This window comes from Neomonachus schauinslandi, chromosome 10, assembly GCF_002201575.2.
Source record: "Neomonachus schauinslandi chromosome 10, ASM220157v2, whole genome shotgun sequence".
Taxonomy (NCBI): domain Eukaryota; kingdom Metazoa; phylum Chordata; class Mammalia; order Carnivora; family Phocidae; genus Neomonachus; species Neomonachus schauinslandi.
In genome coordinates this window covers 78919038-78939830 of record NC_058412.1, presented here as the reverse complement: position 1 = coordinate 78939830, position 20793 = coordinate 78919038, and the positions used below count along the sequence as shown (strand labels likewise).

The following is a 20793-nucleotide window of genomic DNA, read 5'->3' as shown; positions in this document are numbered from 1 at the left end:
TTTTCTTTTTTTTTTTTTAAAGATTTTATTTATTTATTTGACAGAGAGAGACACAGCGAGAGAGGGAACACAAGCAGGGGGAGTGGGAGAGGGAGAAGCAGGCTCCCCGCAGAGCAGGGAGCCCGATGCGGGACTCGATCCCAGGACCCTGGGATCATGACCTGAGCCGAAGGCAGTCGCTTAACCAACTGAGCCACCCAGGCGCCCCGTCCCCCAGCCCTTTTTAAACAACAAAGTGAATGATTTAGAAGAGGAAAACTAACTTAAAACCCTAAATGTGTACAAAATTGCCCACCAACATCTGTGAGCAGATCAGTATATTTTTCACTAAGGCATTTCATAAAATCTTTTAACGATATCTTCAGCATGATTTACATGGATATGAGTATTTTTTCTACCCACTTGTTTAGCCATACTATTTATTAAGTTGCACATCTTTATGCTTCAGTACTTCTTGTCCTGACTATCCAGTGATAAGAGGCTTTTAATGTTTTATTAATGCCTCATTTATTTGTGGCCTGTACCTTCCTTGCTCTCACTGCTGTTGCATTATGTGCTGCACGAATGAATATTCATTTGGCTCAGCTTGTAAGTTTATAAAATCTGCTACCTAAGTCTTATTTTGTAATCAGAACTTCTCTCAGCGATTTTGTTCACCTCTTTTCCAGTTGATTTTTTTTCTTTCCATTTCACTCAAGACTAAAAATAATACATATAAATTTTCTATCTGCCTGATACACTTGGTTATTTTTTCTCTTCTGATTTTCTGCTGAGATTTGCAATATATCAGGATACCCTGAATCCCTTTTACATGATCAGGTTAGCTGTAAAATAGAATTGAGAGGAGTGTATCTAGGTCCCTTTGGGCTATGAAAAAGCAAGTTCTCCATATTAGGCAAAATTGCAGAAAACATATAAATACCTGGAGAATAGTGAGGGAGTTTCATGTTTTTCAAAATTGGCTAGGAGAGATGATCCTCACTTTTGTCTTGGATCTTTCTGGCCAGTACAAGGGCTGGGATGGGTTCCTATTCTTGGGCACATTAACTAGAACTCCACCCAAAGACCTGAAAATGACTCCTTTATAAAAGAGAATGTTTGATGTTACAAGAGAGAGGAGTTTGTCCCCATGCCCAGGAGTGCAGCCAACCCAAGGCCCTGCTAAGAGCAACATCATCTCGTATTGAGGAATGAAGGAATGAATAATATAATGTGCACTGACAGAGGTGCCTGGCAAAGTTGGTGTTTTCCAGCCATCCTGGCTGATTCTCACAACACCCCCTTGAGGCTCATATTTTGAGCCTATTTTATCAAAGATTGTCAACAAAGTTAAAGGCTTGAAACTATTAAGTATTAAGGTGGAACCAAAATTCAAAGCCAGGTCTTCTAATTCCTTATCTCAACTTTTTTCCACCATTCCTCTGTGATGGCATCTTCTTGTCTGTTCTCCCTGATACCAAGAGGACAAACACTTAACAATAAAGTATATAAGTGTCATCTATTTTAATGTATTCTTATTAGATTTTGGCGCTTTTTTTTTTTTGCTTCGTTCTGTACACTTCATTCCGTACACTCTTGTTCATTTTTAACTTGTTTAAGTGTGTTAGATGAATGTTGCTGTTTTGAAATTAGAATTATTCAGAAACCAGTGTTTATTCATATTAATATGTCTTAGAACTTACTTTGTTAGGTGGGCTGCCCCACTCAAATTGCCACTGCCCCACTGTTGATAAGGGAAACTTTCCCTGCAGGTAGTCAGAATCCTCTGGTTCTGGCCTCAGGAGTGATCCAATGCCTTCCCCTCCTTGTAGGTGATAACTGTCTTCCCCTTCATTCCTCCAATGTGGTCATTATCCATTTGATCTCCTTTTCACACCATGGGAGATGCTGTCCTTGTATGCTTGCTGGTGCCTCTGGCAACTCCCCACTGCTCTCTGAGGGGTATGGCTTGGTCTAGAACAGAGCTTCTCAAACTCAAAGCACTTGCAGCTCTGGTTAAAATGCACAATCTGATTCAATATATCTGAGGCAGGACCTGAGATCTTTAATTTCTGAGTAGCTCCAGGTGATGCCAGTGATGCTGGTTGGTAGACCCCCTTCTGAGCAGCAAAGTTTGAGAAGCCCTGCCCTGCCCTACCCTATAGCATAGGCTATTCCCAATTATCCAGATTACCAAGTGGAAGCCAATTTACAGATAGTCAAACATCATGGTGAAAACAAGGCCATTGTCAGCCCTTTATTATCCAGGAAAAAATTAACTGTGACAGCTACAGCAGGAACCTGGATGGGGGGGGGGGGGCGGTGATCTCCATAGCAGGTGTCCTTAATTAGGTTGATAATTAGGCAGCAGTTAATTAGAATTTCTGACTGTCACAGTACAGAAGAATGCCAACTGGTTGGGTGGGCAGCCCAGGAATGACACTTCTTAATGGGGGTGGAACAACAGAGAGAGGCCCTGAAGCCCAGCCAGCCCAGGATGTTGTGGGAGGGAGCTGGGATGGGCCATGAGCACTAACTGGGAAGGACAGAGGTTGCAACAATAATGAGTCCACAAAAGGAGACCTTAAAACAGCAAAGAGGTGATAGCATTCAAAAGAATGATATCTGAGGGTTAGCTTCTGAGGGGTCCCATCGTGAAAAAATAGGGGCTCCTGCAATCTGGCCTTGGGGTACTAACCCACTACTGTGCTCAGACTTTATTTGTATCTGAGACCCCTTGTCAAGCCTACTGACCCCTGCCATGTTCATGATGTGTAATCTGACTGGCTTCTCCTAACTGGAAGTATCACTATGGATGCCCTAAATTACTCCAAAATGATATAATCTTGATCATTCTAATAATGATAATCCTTCTATCTGACCCTTTATACTTTATAAGCTCTTCTGTGTATACTAGCTTATTCAATCCTGAAAACAATTTGGGATTGGGCAGAGCACTGGTCATTGCCTCATTTATAGATAAGGGAATTAAAGCCACAAATCACAGAGTAACAGTTTATAACTGAAACTAGAATCCAAGTTTCTTTATTCCCAGGCTAGTCATCTTTCCATCACGTTGCCTGCGTTGTCATTTCTCTCTTTTTTTTTTTTAGGGATTCAGTCAGATTTAATTTTAAAAATGGAATGTATCTTACATAAGGATCTTGTTAGAAATATATCTTCTGGGCACTACAGGAGATGCACAGACCTACAACTCATGGGGGTAAAGAGTGTATAGACAATTTTGATAAGGAGTTGAAGAATTTCAAAATAGTTTACAAAGAGAATCAGGAGGCAGAAGATGCTTCAAGAGGCAAGGTCCTCAGAAATTGTTATGGAATGCTGGTTCACTTGTATCAATGTCATGTTCCTGGTTCAATTTCTTGAACTCCACCACTTAGAAGAAGATGTGCTTCAGAATATGTTTGGCATCTTGTTGGTCCTTTGGTAGTTTATTGGTTACTCCAAGAATGTCACCACATTTTCTGACATAGAATTCAGGTCTTCTTCAGTACACTTATTGGTAATCTGAGCAAGGCGGGCCTTCTCAGAAGAGAACGTCTCATCTAAGTCAAATAGCTCCAGTGGAGGAGGTGGTAATTCCCTGAAACTGGGAGGGAAAACTGCTGGCTAAAGGGCTGGCAGTGGCGTCTCAAACTGAGTCTGGATGAGCTGGAGAGGTTCATGTTTCACATTTAGCTGTTCCTGGGCCCAAATACCGCTTGAAACCACAGGAACTGCTCCCACCAGTCCTGCCTGTCAACCCTCCAATCTGCTGTTAACAGTCTCCTCGTGTTGTCATTTCTCTTAACATCCATGCTATACTGGAATAGTTTTAAATTAATCTTACTTAGTGAAGATCCTGAACAAAACTTTAAAATATCAGTTTCTTTTTTCCCCTCCTTTTCTTCTAGAATTCCTGGGGGAAGAAAAGGTATTTGCTTAAATAGCTTTCTTCCATGGGTTTACTTCACCTATTCACCAGATTAAGCTTAAGCTTAGATAAACTTAGATCCTAAGATAGCAGAGGGGTTGTTTTTGTTTCAGTAGTAAATATTGTATATATGGGACAGCTTATTCTCTATTATTCCATGCTTGCAAAAAGTATATATATATATATTTATCCCCATGATACTCTAACCATCTACTCCAACTTTTTGTTTGGATCATGGAGCAGGGAGGGTATCCCAAACAGAGAAGAAAATTCTCATGGAGTTTAGGAGACATGGATAGGAGTACAGGCCATTGGAGGTTGTGGGGCAGAGTACAAGAGAGAAGAGAGTGCAGAATGAAAGAGACAAAGGGCCACAGAAATTTGCATGGATGTCTCCTTTAGTCTTTCCTGAATAAGATAGCATGTACAGGATGAAACTCCATGAGGTAGAACAAAAGTCAGAGAGTAATGAGCTGAATGGTTCCCAGAATTCAGACAGTTCTAGAAATTATGCAAGTTCACCATTACCCAGAGTGAAGAGTCCTCCATTATCGTTCAAGGCATTCAATAGAAACTTCAAAAAGAGCCACACTTAGAAGTGGGGCTGCCCTAAAATAAAAAATAAAAATAATAAAAATTAAAAAGTCAAATACACAAATAAAATCTTTAAAAAATAAAAAAAAATTTTTTTAAATGGGGCTGCCCTATCCCTAAAACAAAGGCAACCCCAGATGAATCATAACAAAGCTTAAAAGAAACGTCAAAAGGAGCTGAAAATAACCTATCAGAAAAATGCCCTACAGACATTTAAGAACAAACAAAAATCCAGATACTTATCAAAATAAAATCTATAATTTCCAGCATCCAATTAAGAATTACCAGACATGCCAGGAAACAGAAAAATGTGACCCATAACTAGGAGAAAAATTAGACAATAGAAACAGATCCAGAAATGATAGAAATGATGAAATTGACAGAAAAGTACATTAAAACAGCTACTGTAATTCTGTTTAAGTTATTTAAAAGAAAATATTAATATAGCAAGGACAGAAGAAAAAAATATATAAAAGAACCAAATGGAATTTCTAGAGATTAAAAACAATCTCTGAGATTACTGGGTGGGGTGGGGGGCAGGGGAGAGGCTGGGAAGATAGTGGAGTAGGAGGACCCTAAACTTACCTTGTTCCATGGATACAACATAACCCCAAAATAACCTCCAAAATGACTGAAGCCGGGCAGAACAAACTCCACAACTAAAGATAGAGAAGAGGCCACATCAAAAAAGGTAGGAAGGCAAAAAAATGGTTCGGGACTGAAATGGACCATGGCTGTCTGCGGTGGGGAGGGAGCAGGTGGCACGGAGAAGGGCAAAACACAGACTATCATACCACAGAGTCTACACTAGGAAAACAAATCCCCATAACATTTGGCTTTGAAAAATGAGAGAGGCCAAATCTTATAAGTTCTTATAACCAGCAGGACTTAAAGCCTAGAATTTTAAAAATCAGAGGGTTTGGCTCTGGGAGAGCCTGGAGGGTAAGAAGCTGAGACCCTGCTCTTAAGGAGACAGCATGACAAAAACAGCAGAGATACAGCAGAGAAGAAGCAGTTTGAAAAAATGTCATGGGCAGATGGGAGGGAGAGTGTTTACTCATCTTGGAGTGTGGCCCAGATAGGCAGGAATCACAGGGAGACCCCTCCAGGAACAAAGGAATTGGCAGGTACCATTTCCCTCCTCTGCCCCCCAGCATAAACACAGTACCACCTGCAGGAGCCAGCATAGCTCCAACACTCCCTATCTAACTTGCGAACACCAAGCCCTCCTCCCCCATGCTTCAGCAGATCCCCACTTCCCAGTCATGCTTGTCTCAGTCCTGGTACTGCAGGGTCTCTACCCGAGAAGAACAACACAAAACTTGCCAGCACCCTCACTTCCCACCTGCAACTTTTGCATGGCTTTGTTTCCAGTGGCAGTGGTGGCAGGCCTTATTTTGCAAGCAGACCAGCACACACCTTGTTAAAATGTACCCCACTTGGCCAGGGATGAAACACTGCTCACAACAGGCAAAGAGAGCTTTTGCAGACAACTGAACTGAAGGGAAAAGAAGCCAGGACTAAAACAGCAGGGTATGGGAAGCACACATAAGAGTCATTCCCTGAAGCACCAGCTTCTGGGGAACAGGGCACACTGCACTGCAGGGCACTAAAGGACCTCTTCTTCATAAGGTCATTACTTTCAAGAGCAAGAGATGTAACCAACTTTCCTAATACACAAAAAACAGACACAGAGTTAGACAAAATGAGAGGAATATCTCCCCAATGAAAGAACAGGACCAAACCACAACAAAAGACCAAAGTGAAAAAGATATAAGTAATATGCCTGATAGAGATTTTAAAGTAATGATCATAAAGATACTCACTGGACTTGAGAAAAGAGTGGAGGACATCAGTGAGACCCTTTACAAAGAGATAAAAAAGAACCAATCAAAGATGAAGAACATAATAAATGAAATTTAAAATACACCTGATGGAATAAATAGCAGGCTAGATGAAGCAGAGGAATAAATTAATGACCTGAAAGACTGAGTACTGGAAAGTAATAAAGCTGAGGAAATTAGAGGGAAAAATTATGCACATTGAGAATTGTCTTAGGGAACTTGTGATTTCATCAAACATAATAATATTCAGATTATAGGAGTCCCAGAAGAAGAAGAGAGAGAAAAGGGGGTAAAGAATTTATTTGAAGAAATACTAGCTGAAAAATTCCCTAATCTGGGGAAGGAAACAGATATCCAGAGCCAGGAGGCACAGAGATTCCCCCTAAAAAAATCAGTCCAAGGAGTTCCAAAAGACACACAGTAATTAAAAGTAGTGATAAAGGAAAAGTTTTAAAGCAGCAAGAGAAAAGAAGACAGTTACATACAAGGGAAACCCCAAAGGCTGTCAGTAGATTTTTTTCAGCAGAAACTTTGCAGGCCAGAAAAAAGTGGCATGATATATTCAGAATGCTGAAAGTGAAAACTCTGCAGCCAAGAATACTCTATCCAGCAAGCCTATCATTCAGAAGAGAAGGAGAGAGAAAGAGTTTCCAGACAAAAAAAGCTAAAGGACTTCATTACCACTAAACCAGCCCTACAAGAAATAATAAAGGGGACTTTTAAGTGGAAAGGAAAGACCATAAGTGAGAGTATGAAAAGTAAAGAACACAAAAGCAGTAAAAACAAGTATTTCTGTAAAAATCAGTCAAGGGATTCATAAAATAAAAGGATGTTAACTATGACACCATACACCTAGAACATGGAGTAGGGGAGAGAAGTAAGAAATGGGTTCAAACTTGAGCAACCATCAACTTAATATAGATGGCAATATGCAGAAGATGTTATATACAAACGTAATGGTAACCACAAATCAAAACCCAGTAATAGATATGCAAAGAATAAAGAGAAAGGAATCCATGTATATCACTAAGGAAAGCCAAAAAACCATGAAAGAAAGCAAGAGATAAACTATAAAAACAACCACAAAACCAGTAATAAAATGGCAATAAATACATATCTATCAATAATTACTTTGAATGTAAATGGACTAAATGCTCCAATCAAAAGACATAGGATGACAGAGTAGATTAAAAAAAATAATAATAAGACCCATCTATATGCTGCCTATAAGAGACTCATTTCACACCTAAGGCACCTGCAGATTGAATGTGAGGGGATGGAGAAAAATTTATCATGCAAACGATGTCAAAAGAAAACTTGGGTAGCAATACTTATATCAGACAAAATAGACTTTAAAACAAGAGAAAAAAAGGATACTATGTAATAAAGGGGACAATCCAACAAGAAGATATAGCAATTATAAATATTTATGTACCCAACATGGGAGCACTAATACATAAAACAGTTAATAACAAACATAAAGGAACTAATAGATATTAATACAATAATAGTAGGGGACTTTAATAATCCACTTACCTGGATGGACAGATCATCCAAACAGAAAATCAATAAGGAAACAGTGGCTTTGAATGCCACGTCAGACCAGATGGGTTTAACAGATTATTCAGAACATTCCATCTTCAAACAGCAGAATACACATTCTTTTCAAATGTACATGGAACATTCTCCAGAACAGATCACATATTAGGCCATAAAAAAAGTCTCAACAAATTCAAAAAGATTGAAGTCATACCATGCATCTTTTCTTACCACAACACTATAAAACTAGAAATCAACCACAAGAAAAAATCTGGAGAGAGCACAAATACAAGGAGGTTAAATAGCATGCTACTAAACAATGAATGGGTCAAACAAGAAATCAAAGAAGAAATAAAAAATTACATGAAAATGAAAACAATGGTGCAAAACTTTTGGGATGCAGCAAAAGTGGTTCTAAGAAGGAATTTTATAGCAATTCAGGCCTACCTCAAGAAGCAAGAAAAATCACAAACAACCTAACCTTATACCTAAAGGAGTTAGAAAAAGAACAAACAAAGCCAAAACCAGCAGAAGGAAATAATAAAGATTAGAACAGAAATAAATGATTAAGAAACTAAAAAAACAATAGAACACATCAATGAAACTAGGAGCTGATTCCTTGAATAGATCAACAAAATTGATAAACGTCTAGCCAGACTCATCAAAAAGAAAGAGCGAGAGAGAGAGGACCCAATAAACAAAATCAGAAAAGAAAGAGAAATAGCAATAGATACCACAGAAATACAAAGTATTATAAGAGAATATTATGAAAAATTATATGCCAATAAATTGGACAACATAGGAGAAATATGCAAATTCCTAGAAACCTATAACTTACCAAAACTGAAGTAGGAAGAAATAGAACATTTGAACAGACTGATTACCAACAATGAAATTGAATCAGACAGTCTCTTTAACAAATGGTGTTGGGAAAACTGGACAGCTACATACAGAAGAATGAAACTGGACCACTTTCTTACACCATACACAAAAATAAACCCCAAACAGATTAAAGACCTGAAATCATAAAATTCTTAGAAGAGAGCACAGGCAGTAATTTCTCTGATATCAGCCGTAGCAACGTTTTTTTATTTTTTATTTTATTTATTTATTTATTTTTAAGATTTTATTTATTTATTTGACAGAGAGAGAGATAGCGAGAGCAGGAACACAAGCAGGGGGAGTGGGAGAGGGAGAAGCAGGCTTCCCGCTGAGCAGGGAGCCCGATGCGGGGCTCAATCCCAGGACCCCAGGATCATGACCTGAGCCAAAGGCCGACACTTAATGACTGAGCCACCCAGGCGTCCCACAACATTTTTTTTTTAAAGATTTTATTTATTTATTTGAGAGAGAGAGAATGAGAAAGAGAGCACATGAGAGGGGGGAGGGTCCGAGGGAGAAGCAGACTCCCTGCCGAGCAGGGAGCCCGATGCGGGACTCGATCCCGGGACTCCAGGATCATGACCTGAGCCGAAGGCAGTCGCTTAACCAACTGAGCCACCCAGGTGCCCCCCACAACATTTTTTTAAAGATATATTTCCTGAAGCAAGGGAAATAAAAGCAAAAATAAACTATTGGGACTACATCAAAATAAAGTTTCTGCACAGTGAAGGAAATAACAAAACCAAAAGGCTATCTACTGAGTGAAAGAAGATATTTACAAATGACATATCTGATACAGTGTTAGTATCCAAAATATATGAAGAACTTATGCAACTCAATCCAAAAACTAAATAATCCAATTAGAAAATGGGCAGAAGACATGAACAGACATTTCTCCAAAAAAAGACATCCAGGTGTCCAACAGACACATGAAAAATGCTCAACATCACTCATCATCAGGGAAATGCAAAACAAAAATACAATGAGATACCACCTCACACCTGTCAAAATGGCTAAAATCAACAACACAAGAAAGAACAGGTGTTGGTGAGGATGTGGAGAAAAAGGAACCCTTGTGCACTGCTGGTGGCAATGCAAACTGGTGTAACCACTGTGGAAAACAGTATGGAGATTCCTGAAAAAGTTAAAAATAGAACTACCCTACAATCCCTCCTTCCCTCCTATGTTTATTGCAGCATTATTTACAATAGCCAAACTATGGAAGCATCTAGGTGTCCATCAATAGATAAATAGATAAAGGAAAGGTGATATAGGGGCACCTGGGTGGCTCAGTCAGTTGAGCATCTGCCTTAGGCTCAGGTCATAATCCCATGGTCCTGGGATTGAGCCCCATGTTGGGCTCTCTGCTCAGCAGGGAATCTACTTCTCTCTCCTTCTGCCTCTCCCTCTGCTTGTGCTCTTTCTCATTCTTGCTCTCAAATAAATAAATAAAATCTTAAAAAAAAGAAAAGGTAATATATAGATACAACTGAATATTATTCAGCCAAGAAAAAAAGAATGGTATCTTGGATGGAGCTAGAGAGTATAATGCTAGGCAAAATAAGTCAGTCAGAGAAAGACAAATACCATATGATTTCACTCATATGTGGAATTTAAGAAACAAAACAAATGAGCAAAGGAAAAGGACAGAGAGAGAGAGAGAGACAAACCAAGAAACAGACTCTTAATTATAGAGAACAAATTGATGGTCACCAGAGGGGAGGCGGGTAGGGAGACGGGTGAATAGGAGATGGGGATTAAAGAGTACACTTATCATGGTGAGCACTGAATAATGTATAGAACTGTTGAATCACTATATTATACACCTGAAACTAATATAACAGTTATATAACAGTTCTCTCAGTGCAGAAAATTATTTCTAATTTTGTGTTTAAACAATGGGTTTGATTTTATACAAGCATTTTGAAGCCTGCTTTCTCTCATTAAGAGTATTGCACAGAACTTTCTTTCTTTCTTTCTTTTTTTTTTAAAAGATTTTATTTATTTGAGAGAGAGAGAGAGAGAGCACATGAGATGGGGGAGGGTCAGAGGGAGAAGCAGACTCCCTGCCGAGCAGGGAGCCCGATGTGGGACTCGATCCCGGAACTCCAGGATCATGACCTGAGCCGAAGGCAGTCGCTTAACCAACTGAGCCACCCAGGCGCCCCTGCACAGAACTTTCTTATGTCAATGGACTTCATGCACTTTGTGACATTTAGTGGCTGTCTACTTGTTGATCTATGACTTCCCATAATATGTTAAAGTAATGCCTTCTTGATGACCATTTAGGTTGTCAGAATCACCTTTTCATCCATTAAGCACTGTACAGACAAAAGCAAATCTTAAAAGAAGCACGCAGTTCAAAGCTTCCTTTGAAGTTCTGTACTGCTTTTTTAAGAAGGGATTTTCATTCTTATTTTGAGCCCAATAAAATGCTCTCTGTGGAAGTTTTGGAAATAGTAACAGTATAAGGAGACCAAAGAAACAGTTAAAGTACTCATATGATCCTGTCTCCTGGGAACAACACCCTATTCTTAATATTTGCAATATTTTCTCCTGGTCATTTTTCTTTCTTTCTTTTTAAAGATTTTATTTATTTGACAGAGAGATAGAGAGCGCAAGTAGGCAGAGAGGCAGGCAGAGGGAGAAAGAGAAACAGGCTTCCCACTGAGCAGGGAGCCCGATGCGGGGCTCGATCCCAAGACCCTGGGATCATGACCTGAGCCAAAGGCAGCTGCTTAACCAACTGAGCCACCCAGGCGCCCCTCCTGGTCAGTTTTCTAAGCATTTTAAATTTTGAGGTCATACTGTATAATTTTGGTTTTATTTTTTAATTTATGCTTTTGTTTTATTGTGTATTATCTCATAAGCTTTTGTCTATGTCATAAAAAATCCTTTGTAAGTCTCATTGCTAATAAGTGCGTAACATTCCTTTAAGGGGCAAAAAAAAACAACCAAAAACTCTGAAAATTAAAGAATTCACTGGATAGGAAAAAATGTACAGATTAGATTCTGCAAAAGAAAAGGTTAGTGAACAGGGCGCCTGGGTGGCTCAGTCATTAAGCGTCTGCCTTTGGCTCAGGTCATGATTCCAGGGTCCTGGGATTGAGCCCCTCATGGGGCTCCCTGCTCTGAGGGAAGCCTGCTTCCCCTCCCCCACTCCACCTAATTGTGTTCCCTCACTCGCTGTGTCTCTCTCTGTCAAATAAATTAATAAAATCTTTTTAAAAAAAGAAAAGATTAGTGAACTTGAAGACATAGCAATAGATAGTAATAGTATCCAAAATGTATATATAGTGTCCAAAAAACTATCCAAAATGAAGCACAGAGATACAAAAGATTAAAATAAATGAACAGGGCCTCAGTGACCCATGGGACAATGTCAAATTGTCTTTTTTAAGTCTTTCTCCAAAAGGAGAAAAGGAGGGACAGAAACATACATTTGAAGGAATAATGGCCCCCAAATTCCCCAATTTGATCTAAACTATATATATTCATTGAGTCTAAGAAGCTCAATGAACCCAAGAAGTGAAAACAACCCCTCAAAACACATTAAGACACATCAAATTCGTGAAAACAGTGTTAAACAGAAAACCTTAAGAACAATCAGAAGAAAAAAGACATATTACCTAAAGAGCAACAAAAAATAATCATAGACTTCTTATCAGAAACTATGCAAGCCAGAGCAATGGAAAACATCTTTAAATTGCTGAAAGTAAATTTCAACTTAGAATTCTGTGATCACTAAAAATAATTAAAGGCAAAATGATTTTTTTTTCAGAATAGCACAAAAGGTGGGGTGGAGAGTGGAAGTATGTTGTAAGTTTCTTACCTTATTATTGAGGTTATATAATAACCTGCTATAGGTTAACATAGCAACCAGTGTGAACATTTTAAGTCAAATCATGTCAGCCCTCTGCTTAAAACCCTTCAATGGAATCCCACTTCACTCAAAGCGAAAGCTAAAGTCTACAACATCCTGTGAGGTTGGGTACAATCTGAAACTACCCCCAATTCCCACTACCACTGTGACCTCAATTAATAATACATTGGCAGAAATTCATGTTTGTGACTCTTCTTTCTTTTATAAAGTTTCATCATAATTCATTATTATCTTTTCTTTGGAAATTATGAAGTATTCTTTTTAAGATTTAAGGCACATGCCAAATAATACCAGTTTCTTTTTCCTTGTCTATAATTCACTCTAACATAAAGAATTTCTTGCAAGTTCCCATCATTCCCACTTTGCCAAATAGTCCCTTCCTCCTAGAATTGAGGTCAGAGCAGAAGTTCGGGCTTGTTGGCTTAGTTTTCAAAATGATTTTTTAAAAATAGAAACCAAATACCTTAAAATCACATTCTACTTGAGCAGACTTCAGCAGCTGCCAATATATTGCACTCCTGTGATAATTTTGAGTTGTCCTAATTTTACAACCTGTATTAGGCAATTATAATCTATCTAGGCATCTTTTCGTGTATCTATTTGCCATCAATATATCTTCTGTAGTTAAGTGACTGTTCAAATCTTTGGCCTAATTTTTAAGTCAGTTATGTTTTCCTATTATTGAGTTTCCAGTGTTCTTTATATATACTTGATACAAGTACTTGATCAGATACATGATTTACAAATATTTCTTCAAGTGTGGGGCATATGTTTTTTTATTAAATTCAAGTTAGTTAACATATAGCACAGTATTGGTTTCAGGAAGTATAGGGCATATCTTAACAGTCTCTTGTGAAGCAATAGAAGTTCTCAATTTTCATACATCCAATTTATCAACTCATCAATGCCTCAAACCACCAGGCACACTGTGTTTTGTATTTTTATAATTTATATTTTGGTTTATTATTCATTGCAGTGAGGGAGAATACTTACCATGGGGAACCATGGGAAGTCTTGGTGAGAGGAAGTTAGAAAACCTATTATGGGGTTTGGACTTTGGTTGGGTAATTTGGGCTTTGGTAGGTACAATTTTATAATTGGGTATCTTACTAAATCTTATTTAAAAGGAGAGCAAACCAGAACGAGGATGAAGCTGCACTTGCTAAAGAAGTAGTAATCATTCATTTTAGATGGGAGAAGGGAATGTTCAATATTTTGTGGGTTGTATAGTAACCTTGTTTTTTTTTTTAAAGATTTATTTATTTATTTGAGAGAGTGTGTGCAAGTGTGCATGCGTGAATAGGGGGAGGGGCAGAAGGAGAGTGATATAGAATCCTTAAGCAGACTCCCCGGTAAGCACAGAGCTCGACTCAGGGCTTAATCCCCAGACCCTGAGATCATGACCTGAGCCAAAATCAAGAGCTGGCTGCCTAACGGACTGAGCCACCCAGGCAACCCAATAGTGACCTTGTTTTTGTCTCACTTTATCATGGTGTCAGGGAGACTTGGTCTGATGTTGGTGTTTTATGAGATTGTTTATGTCTGACAGGAGAGCAACATTAACCAGTTGTGAGCATCAGGCTAACTTTGTAATAATACTGAGGCCTTGCTGTAAGTGTCAGACCAGTTCCCAGATGTAAGAAGCTCCTTTTTTCTTTTTTTCTCTTACGGATCATGATTTTGCTGTTGAATATAATACCCAGGGTCACAAAGGTTCTCTTCTATGCATTTTTTCCCTTGAAGTTCTATAGTTTTACTTTTAGGTCAATAATCTTTGAGTTTGTTTTCATATACAATGCTAGGTAGAGATAAAAGTTTTTTCCTTCTCCTTTTTCTCCCCCTCCTCCTTCTTTTTCTCCTTTTTGCCTATAGATATCCAATTAGTCCAGCTTTATTTATTGAAAAGACTATCCTTTCTTTACTGAATAGGCTTTGTCAAGAATCAGTTGCCAATACACATGTGTGGGTTTGTTTTTGGAATCTCTATCTTATTCCATGGATCTACTTGTTTATTTTTGACACCAAAACCACACTGTCTTGATTACCATAACTTAATAATGAGTCTTGAAGGCTCTATGTTGTTCTTTTTTAAAAAAGTCATTTTTGATATTTTAGGTACTGTGCATTTTCATGTGAGTTTCAGAGTTAGCTTGCTAATTTCTACAAAAAGCCATGCTGGGATTTTGATTGAGATAGATTTGAATTCATAGATCAATTTGGGGAGAATTGACATCTTAATACTGATTTTTCAAAATATATGAAGCAAAAACTGATAAAACCGTAAGGTGAAATAAATTGATAATTATAATTGGAGATTTCAATATCCTTCTCCCAACAATCAGTAAAACATGTATACTGAAAATCAGTAAGGATATAGAAGACTTGACCAGTATTACCAACCAGCTTGACCTGATTAACATTTATAGAACATTCCACCCAGCAACAGAATACACATTCTTTTCAAGTGCACATGGACCATTTACTAATATACTACATATTTGAACCATAAAACAAGTCTCAATAAATTTTAAGAGATTCAAGAAGTCACACAAGGTAGGTTCTCTCACCTCAGTGGTTTGAAAATAGGGATCAATAATAGAAAAGTATCTAGGAAATCCCAAATATTTGGAAACTAAATAACACATCTCTAAGTAACCTATGGAATGAATAATTGGATTTCTACATACTAGCAACAAGTGGAAATTAAAATTTAATAACAATTCTATTTACACTATTACAAAAATTATGTAAAATTTAAGGATAAGTGTGAAAAAAAAGTGTAAGACCTGTACATTAAAAACTAGAAAACATCGCTGAGAAAAATCAAAGACGACCTAAGCAAATGGAAAGACGTGTTCATCTTTAGTGTCTCGTCTTTGTAGCACTAATTTAACTACTCAGCTTTTTCCTCTGGTTTCTGGTTGTTGGTTGTGAATTTGTTGAATAAGCAACCCTTAAGTAAGTGAATTGTTACTATAAAGAAAGATAAAAAAACCCAAAAGTGATTAAAAAGAGTTTGTAATAATTCAGTAGTGAGAAACACATCAAAACCTACTTTGACTATAACTGTTATCAGTCAAAATAGAGAGCCCTTCTCGCCCCGAGACCTGTGGAAATCATTCATGGGAAGGGCTGGCGGAGGGATGGGAGGTGGTGGGATGTGATCTGCATTGATTATAGGACTAGGAGATTGGCCAAAGTTGTCTCTTTTTTCCCTTTGTGAATTAGTTTAATTTTTCTCTCCTTACCTAAGGAGGAGGCATTTCCCCTTTCCCAAAGCCAGATTTGATTAGGGTATTTTATATTGCCTTAGTCATCAGCTTTAATGTTAAGCCTCACAAATTTAGAATAAAGAAATTTCTACTTGACATAATGAACATACGGATTTTGGCATATTGCATTTTATTGCTTTCAAATACATAGAATTAAAAAAATGGTGGAACAATGGGGAAACAATAGGCCATGTCTAGTGAAGAATTCTATAAACTGGTTAATGAGCACAGAAGGAACATTTAGTCTTTGCTCCTACACCAATGTAGCTTTTAACTCCCTCCTTCCAGCAACTTCTGTCTGCAGTACTCCACGTTAGGAGACATTTTTTAAAATTCTATTTCTGCTTTTCTATATCAAGGGCGCAGTATATTGTCCATTACTCAGATCCCTCCTCCTCCCAGCACCTAGCATGGGATTTCTTTACGTTATCTGTTAAAACTACTGTTCTAAATCACAATTCGAAAATGTCTCAGTCTAAAATTTAGAGTTCCATTAGGAAGCTTCCTGGAGATCTGTTCAGTGCCCACTTCAGGCTCTCCTGTCACCTAAGACAATTTCCTAAATCAAATTCGCGACGTGCTTGGTAGCTGCCTCGGTTCCCTTTTTAACCACGGCCACAGGTTGTGCGGGCGGCCAGGCCTCCGAGGAAAGGCGGGAGCCGCGGAGGAGGAGACCTGGGCGCCGGGCCCGCCGCGGACACCTGTTCCGGGAGCGTCCGCGGCGGCGGGCAGAGAGCGCGCGGCGAAGGGCGCGTGTAGGCGAACGCGCACGCACACGCGCGCCCGGCCGCCCCGGGACGAGGAGGGAGAGCGTTTGCGGGAGACGCGGACGTGGGGAGGGGGTCGCCACGTTCTCACAGGCCGCCTGGGTTACATAAGCGAGCGGGGGGAGGAGGGGGCTTCGCGGGCGCCGGGACTCGGGCCGTGCCTGCCCCGTCCCCGCCTCTGCCCGGGTGGGGTTGTGACCCTGCGGGACCGGCCGCCCACGCCGCGCGGGGGACACCGCCCCACTCTTGCGCCCGCCCTCGCCAGTGGTAACCGCGGCCCACAGCGGCCGCCCCCAGACGCGCGGGGCTCTCGGCGAAGGCGGCGGCCGCGCTTCCACCGCCGGGCCCCAGGCAGCGGAGCATCCTCTCGCCTAGGCTTCTTCCGTCCGGGCCTACGGCGCCGCAGCCCCGTGGCTATGAGCCCCGAACCCGTCCCACCGCCGCCGCCGCCGCCCCAGTGCCCCGGCTGCGACTGCGGGGAGCCGTTCGCCAAGCGCTTGGAGAAGGGTGACGAGGCCTTCCGCGCCGGCGAGTATGAGATGGCAGCGGAGCTCTTCCGCTCGATGCTGGCCGGGCTGGCGCAGCCCGACCGCGGCCTGTGCCTGCGGCTAGGGGACGCGCTGGCCCGCGCGGGCCGGCTCCCCGAGGCTCTGGGCGCGTTTCGCGGCGCCGCGCGGCTCGGAGCGCTGCGGCCAGAGGAGCTGGGGGAGCTTGCGGGCGGCCTCGCGTGCGCCCTGGGCCGGCGCGAGTGGCGGCTGCCGGCTGGGAGGCCGGGCCGCGCCCCCGAGGAGCCGCGTAGGGAGCAGCCGGCCTCCGCGCCCGTCGCGCCCCGTGACCTGCTGGGCTGTCCGCGCTGCCAGCGGCTGCTCCACAAGCCGGTGACCCTGCCGTGCGGGCTGACGGTGTGCAAGCGCTGCGTGGAGTCGGGGCCGGCCCGGCTGCAGGCTCGGCGAGTCAACGTGGTGCTGAGCGGCCTGCTGGAGAAGTGCTTCCCGGCCGAGTGCCGTGTGCGCAAGCTGGCGGGCCAGGCACGGGGTCTGCAGCGCCAGCAGCAGCCCGAGGCCGCGCTGCTCAGGTGCGACCAGGCTCTGGATCTGGGTAAGTCGGCTTTGGGAGCTGGCCCGCCAGCCTTGCCCACCCGTGGAGCAGCAGGGGTGGACGTGGAGAGCTTTGCTCAGGCTTAGGGGTTATTTTCTTCCGAAGGTGGTAAGGTCAACCAGCAACCGGGGTGGCTGGTGTCAGGGGCCAGCTGCGCCCCACTGGTCCCGTCTTTCGCAGAATCTCCGCATCCTTCCTGAGTAGCTCTGTGAGGCCAAGACTGTCTTTCGCTCCCATCTCCGCTGTCTAGAAGTGGGAGGATGACCAAGTGTTTTTATTTGCCCTGCAGGAAAATGCAAATAACTAACACCCTAGAGGCGCACAAACGGAGTGCCTTGTGATGTGGCAAGATTTGCTCTGGGGGTTTCAGCTAAACAATCCAGGAAGGATCCCCTTCCGTTCTGCTTTTATTACTCGTACATTCTCTCTCAAAGGGCATTAGATGTTGTTATGGTGTGGTTAGCTTATTAGATAATTATATTAACTAGTGTGTGTGTTTAATTTTTAAAAAATAACTAAAATCTGTGACCAGCACCAGGCTCTTTTACCCCTCCACCTACCTGTTAAGAATATGTAATTTAAAAGACCCAACTTCCTTTTGCTACAGGTTATGTATGATTTAAATCACTAGCCAAGAAGACTTGGTTTAATTTTTTGTTACTAAAAGAATCTTGTGTGGTGTAGTCATTATGCATTTTATTTTAAATTTAGAGTTAAGGTTTTCCCTTTTAGAGGGCGCACCTATATTTAAATTGGGGGATTCATTGTTGGAGTAGAGCAGTGAAACTGTGTTTTATATAACAAGTATTCTGTACCATTTTTGCAGCCAGTATATCCATACTTTAGCAGGATGTATATTTTTGAATTTTCATCTGTCTTGTTTATGTATCTGTAGCATGGAGCAGCACTGTCCAGTGGAAATATTACGTAAGCCACAGATGTAATTTTAAATTTCTGGTAGCCACACGTAAAAGGTGAAAAGCAGGTGAAATTAATCTTAACAATATTTTTTAAACCTATACATCCAAAATATTATTTCAACATACCTTCAATGTAAAAAATGGAGATTTTACTTTAAAAAAAATCAAATGCATTGTGTATTTTACATGTACTGCCTACCCCAATTTGGATACAAAATTTTCATCAGAAATACTTCCTTTATATTTCAATTTCATAAAACTTAGAGTTGAAAAAGTAGATTGGCATATTGAAGTTGTTCCAAATTAAGTTTTCCACTAACCAATAGAGTATCAGCTTTTAAATTTAAATTTCAATTAGTTAAAATTAAAAAGTCAGTATCTCGGTTCCTCTGTTGCTCCAGCCCCATTTCAGTTGCCCAGTAGCCACACGTAGCTAGTGGCTACTGTCTTAGACAATAGAAGTATAGAACTTTTAAAACCAGTTGTTGGGGAGCCTGGGTGACCCAGTCAGTTAAGCGTCTGACTCTTGATTTTGGCTCAGGTCATGATCCTAGGGTCCTGAGATCAAGCCCAGCAGCAGGCTCCCTGCTCAGTGGGGAGTCTGCTTCTTTCTCTCTCTCTCTACCTCCGTCCCTCCTTGCCCCTCTCCCCCCCCCCCCGGCCCCTTCCCCTGCCCATGCTCTCTCTAAAATAAATAAATCTTAAAAATAAATAAAAACAGCTGCTGGAAATGAAGAAGATCACAATACCAGCTGTTGGGAGAAGATGGAGAAAATGAGATCATATGCTGCAGATGAGTCTGCAAATTATACACCTGGAAAATTGTTTAGTAGTACCTGAAATGTTAAATACGACCTTTGGCTGAGCAGTTTCAATAAGGTTCACATATATGGGCACTGAAAGAATGTACACGAATATGCAAGAGTTTATATCCTTATGTAGAGATAGCCGTGAAGTGGAAGCAACCCACACGTCCAATAAGAATGCAATGAGTGACTATATTGTGATGCTTTTGGAATACTATACAGAAAGAAAGTAAACCAGCTACAGTTACACACTACAATGTGGACAAATCACAAACATAATGTTGGGTGAAAGAAACCAGACTCAAAAGCATTTTTACCATGTGATTCTATTTATCTGTAAATCCCAACAGGCAAAATATATTGCATATTGTAAGTGAGGGCAGTGGTTACCTTTGGGAAAAAAAAATATTAGCAGATTGAGTCCAGTGATACACTTAAAACATATCACAGTCAAGTAAAATGTTCATTTAATCCTTGTATATCAACCAGTGTAATTCACTACATCTACAGAATAGAGAAAAATCATATGACCACAATGAGATACCATCTCACACTTGTGAGAATGGCTAAAATTAACAACTCAGGAACCAGCAGATGTTGGTGAGGATGCGGAGAAAGGGGAACCCTCTTACACTGTTGGTGGGAATGCAAGCTGGTGCAGCCACTCTGGAAAACAGTATGGAGGTTCCTCAAAAAGTTAAAAATTGAACTACCCTATGACCCAGCAATTGTAGTACTAGGTATTTATCCAAGGGATACAAAAATAGTAATTCAAATGGATATGTGCACCCCAATGTTTACAGCAGCGATGTCCACAATAGCCAAACTGTGGAAAGAGCCCAGATGTCCATCGACAGATGAATGGATAAAGATAATGGTATATATATGCGATGGAATATTATTCAGCCATCAAAAAGAATGAAATCTTGCCATCTGTAATGACATGGATGGAAATAGAGGGTATTATGCTAAGCGAAATAGAGAAAAATACCGTATGATTTCACTCATGTGGAATTTAAGAAACAAAACAGATGAATATAGGGGAAGGGAAGGAAAAGTAAAATAAGATAAAAACAGGGAGGCAAACCATAAAAGACTCTTTTTTTTTTTTTTTTGAAGTGTTCCATGATTCATTGTTTGTGCATAACACCCAGTGCTCCATGCAGAATGTGCCCTCCTCAATACCCACCACCAGGCTAACCCATCCTCCCACCCCCCTCCCCTCTAGAACCCTCAGTTTGTTTTTCAGAGTCCATCGTCTCTCATGGTTCGTCT

The 20793-nt window shown here is 40.7% G+C and overlaps 1 protein-coding gene across 1 annotated transcript in view; it reads left to right on the top strand.

Annotated features, from left to right (window-relative positions):
* Positions 1–17110: 17110 nt before the first annotated feature.
* The window catches only part of LONRF2 (LON peptidase N-terminal domain and ring finger 2), a 43508-nt gene continuing 39825 nt past the window's right edge, over positions 17111–20793 (top strand). The window contains exon 1 of the mRNA XM_021680300.1: positions 17111–17792. Within this exon, the coding sequence (XP_021535975.1) occupies positions 17111–17792 (682 nt within the window). The remainder of the gene's footprint in view (positions 17793–20793) is intronic.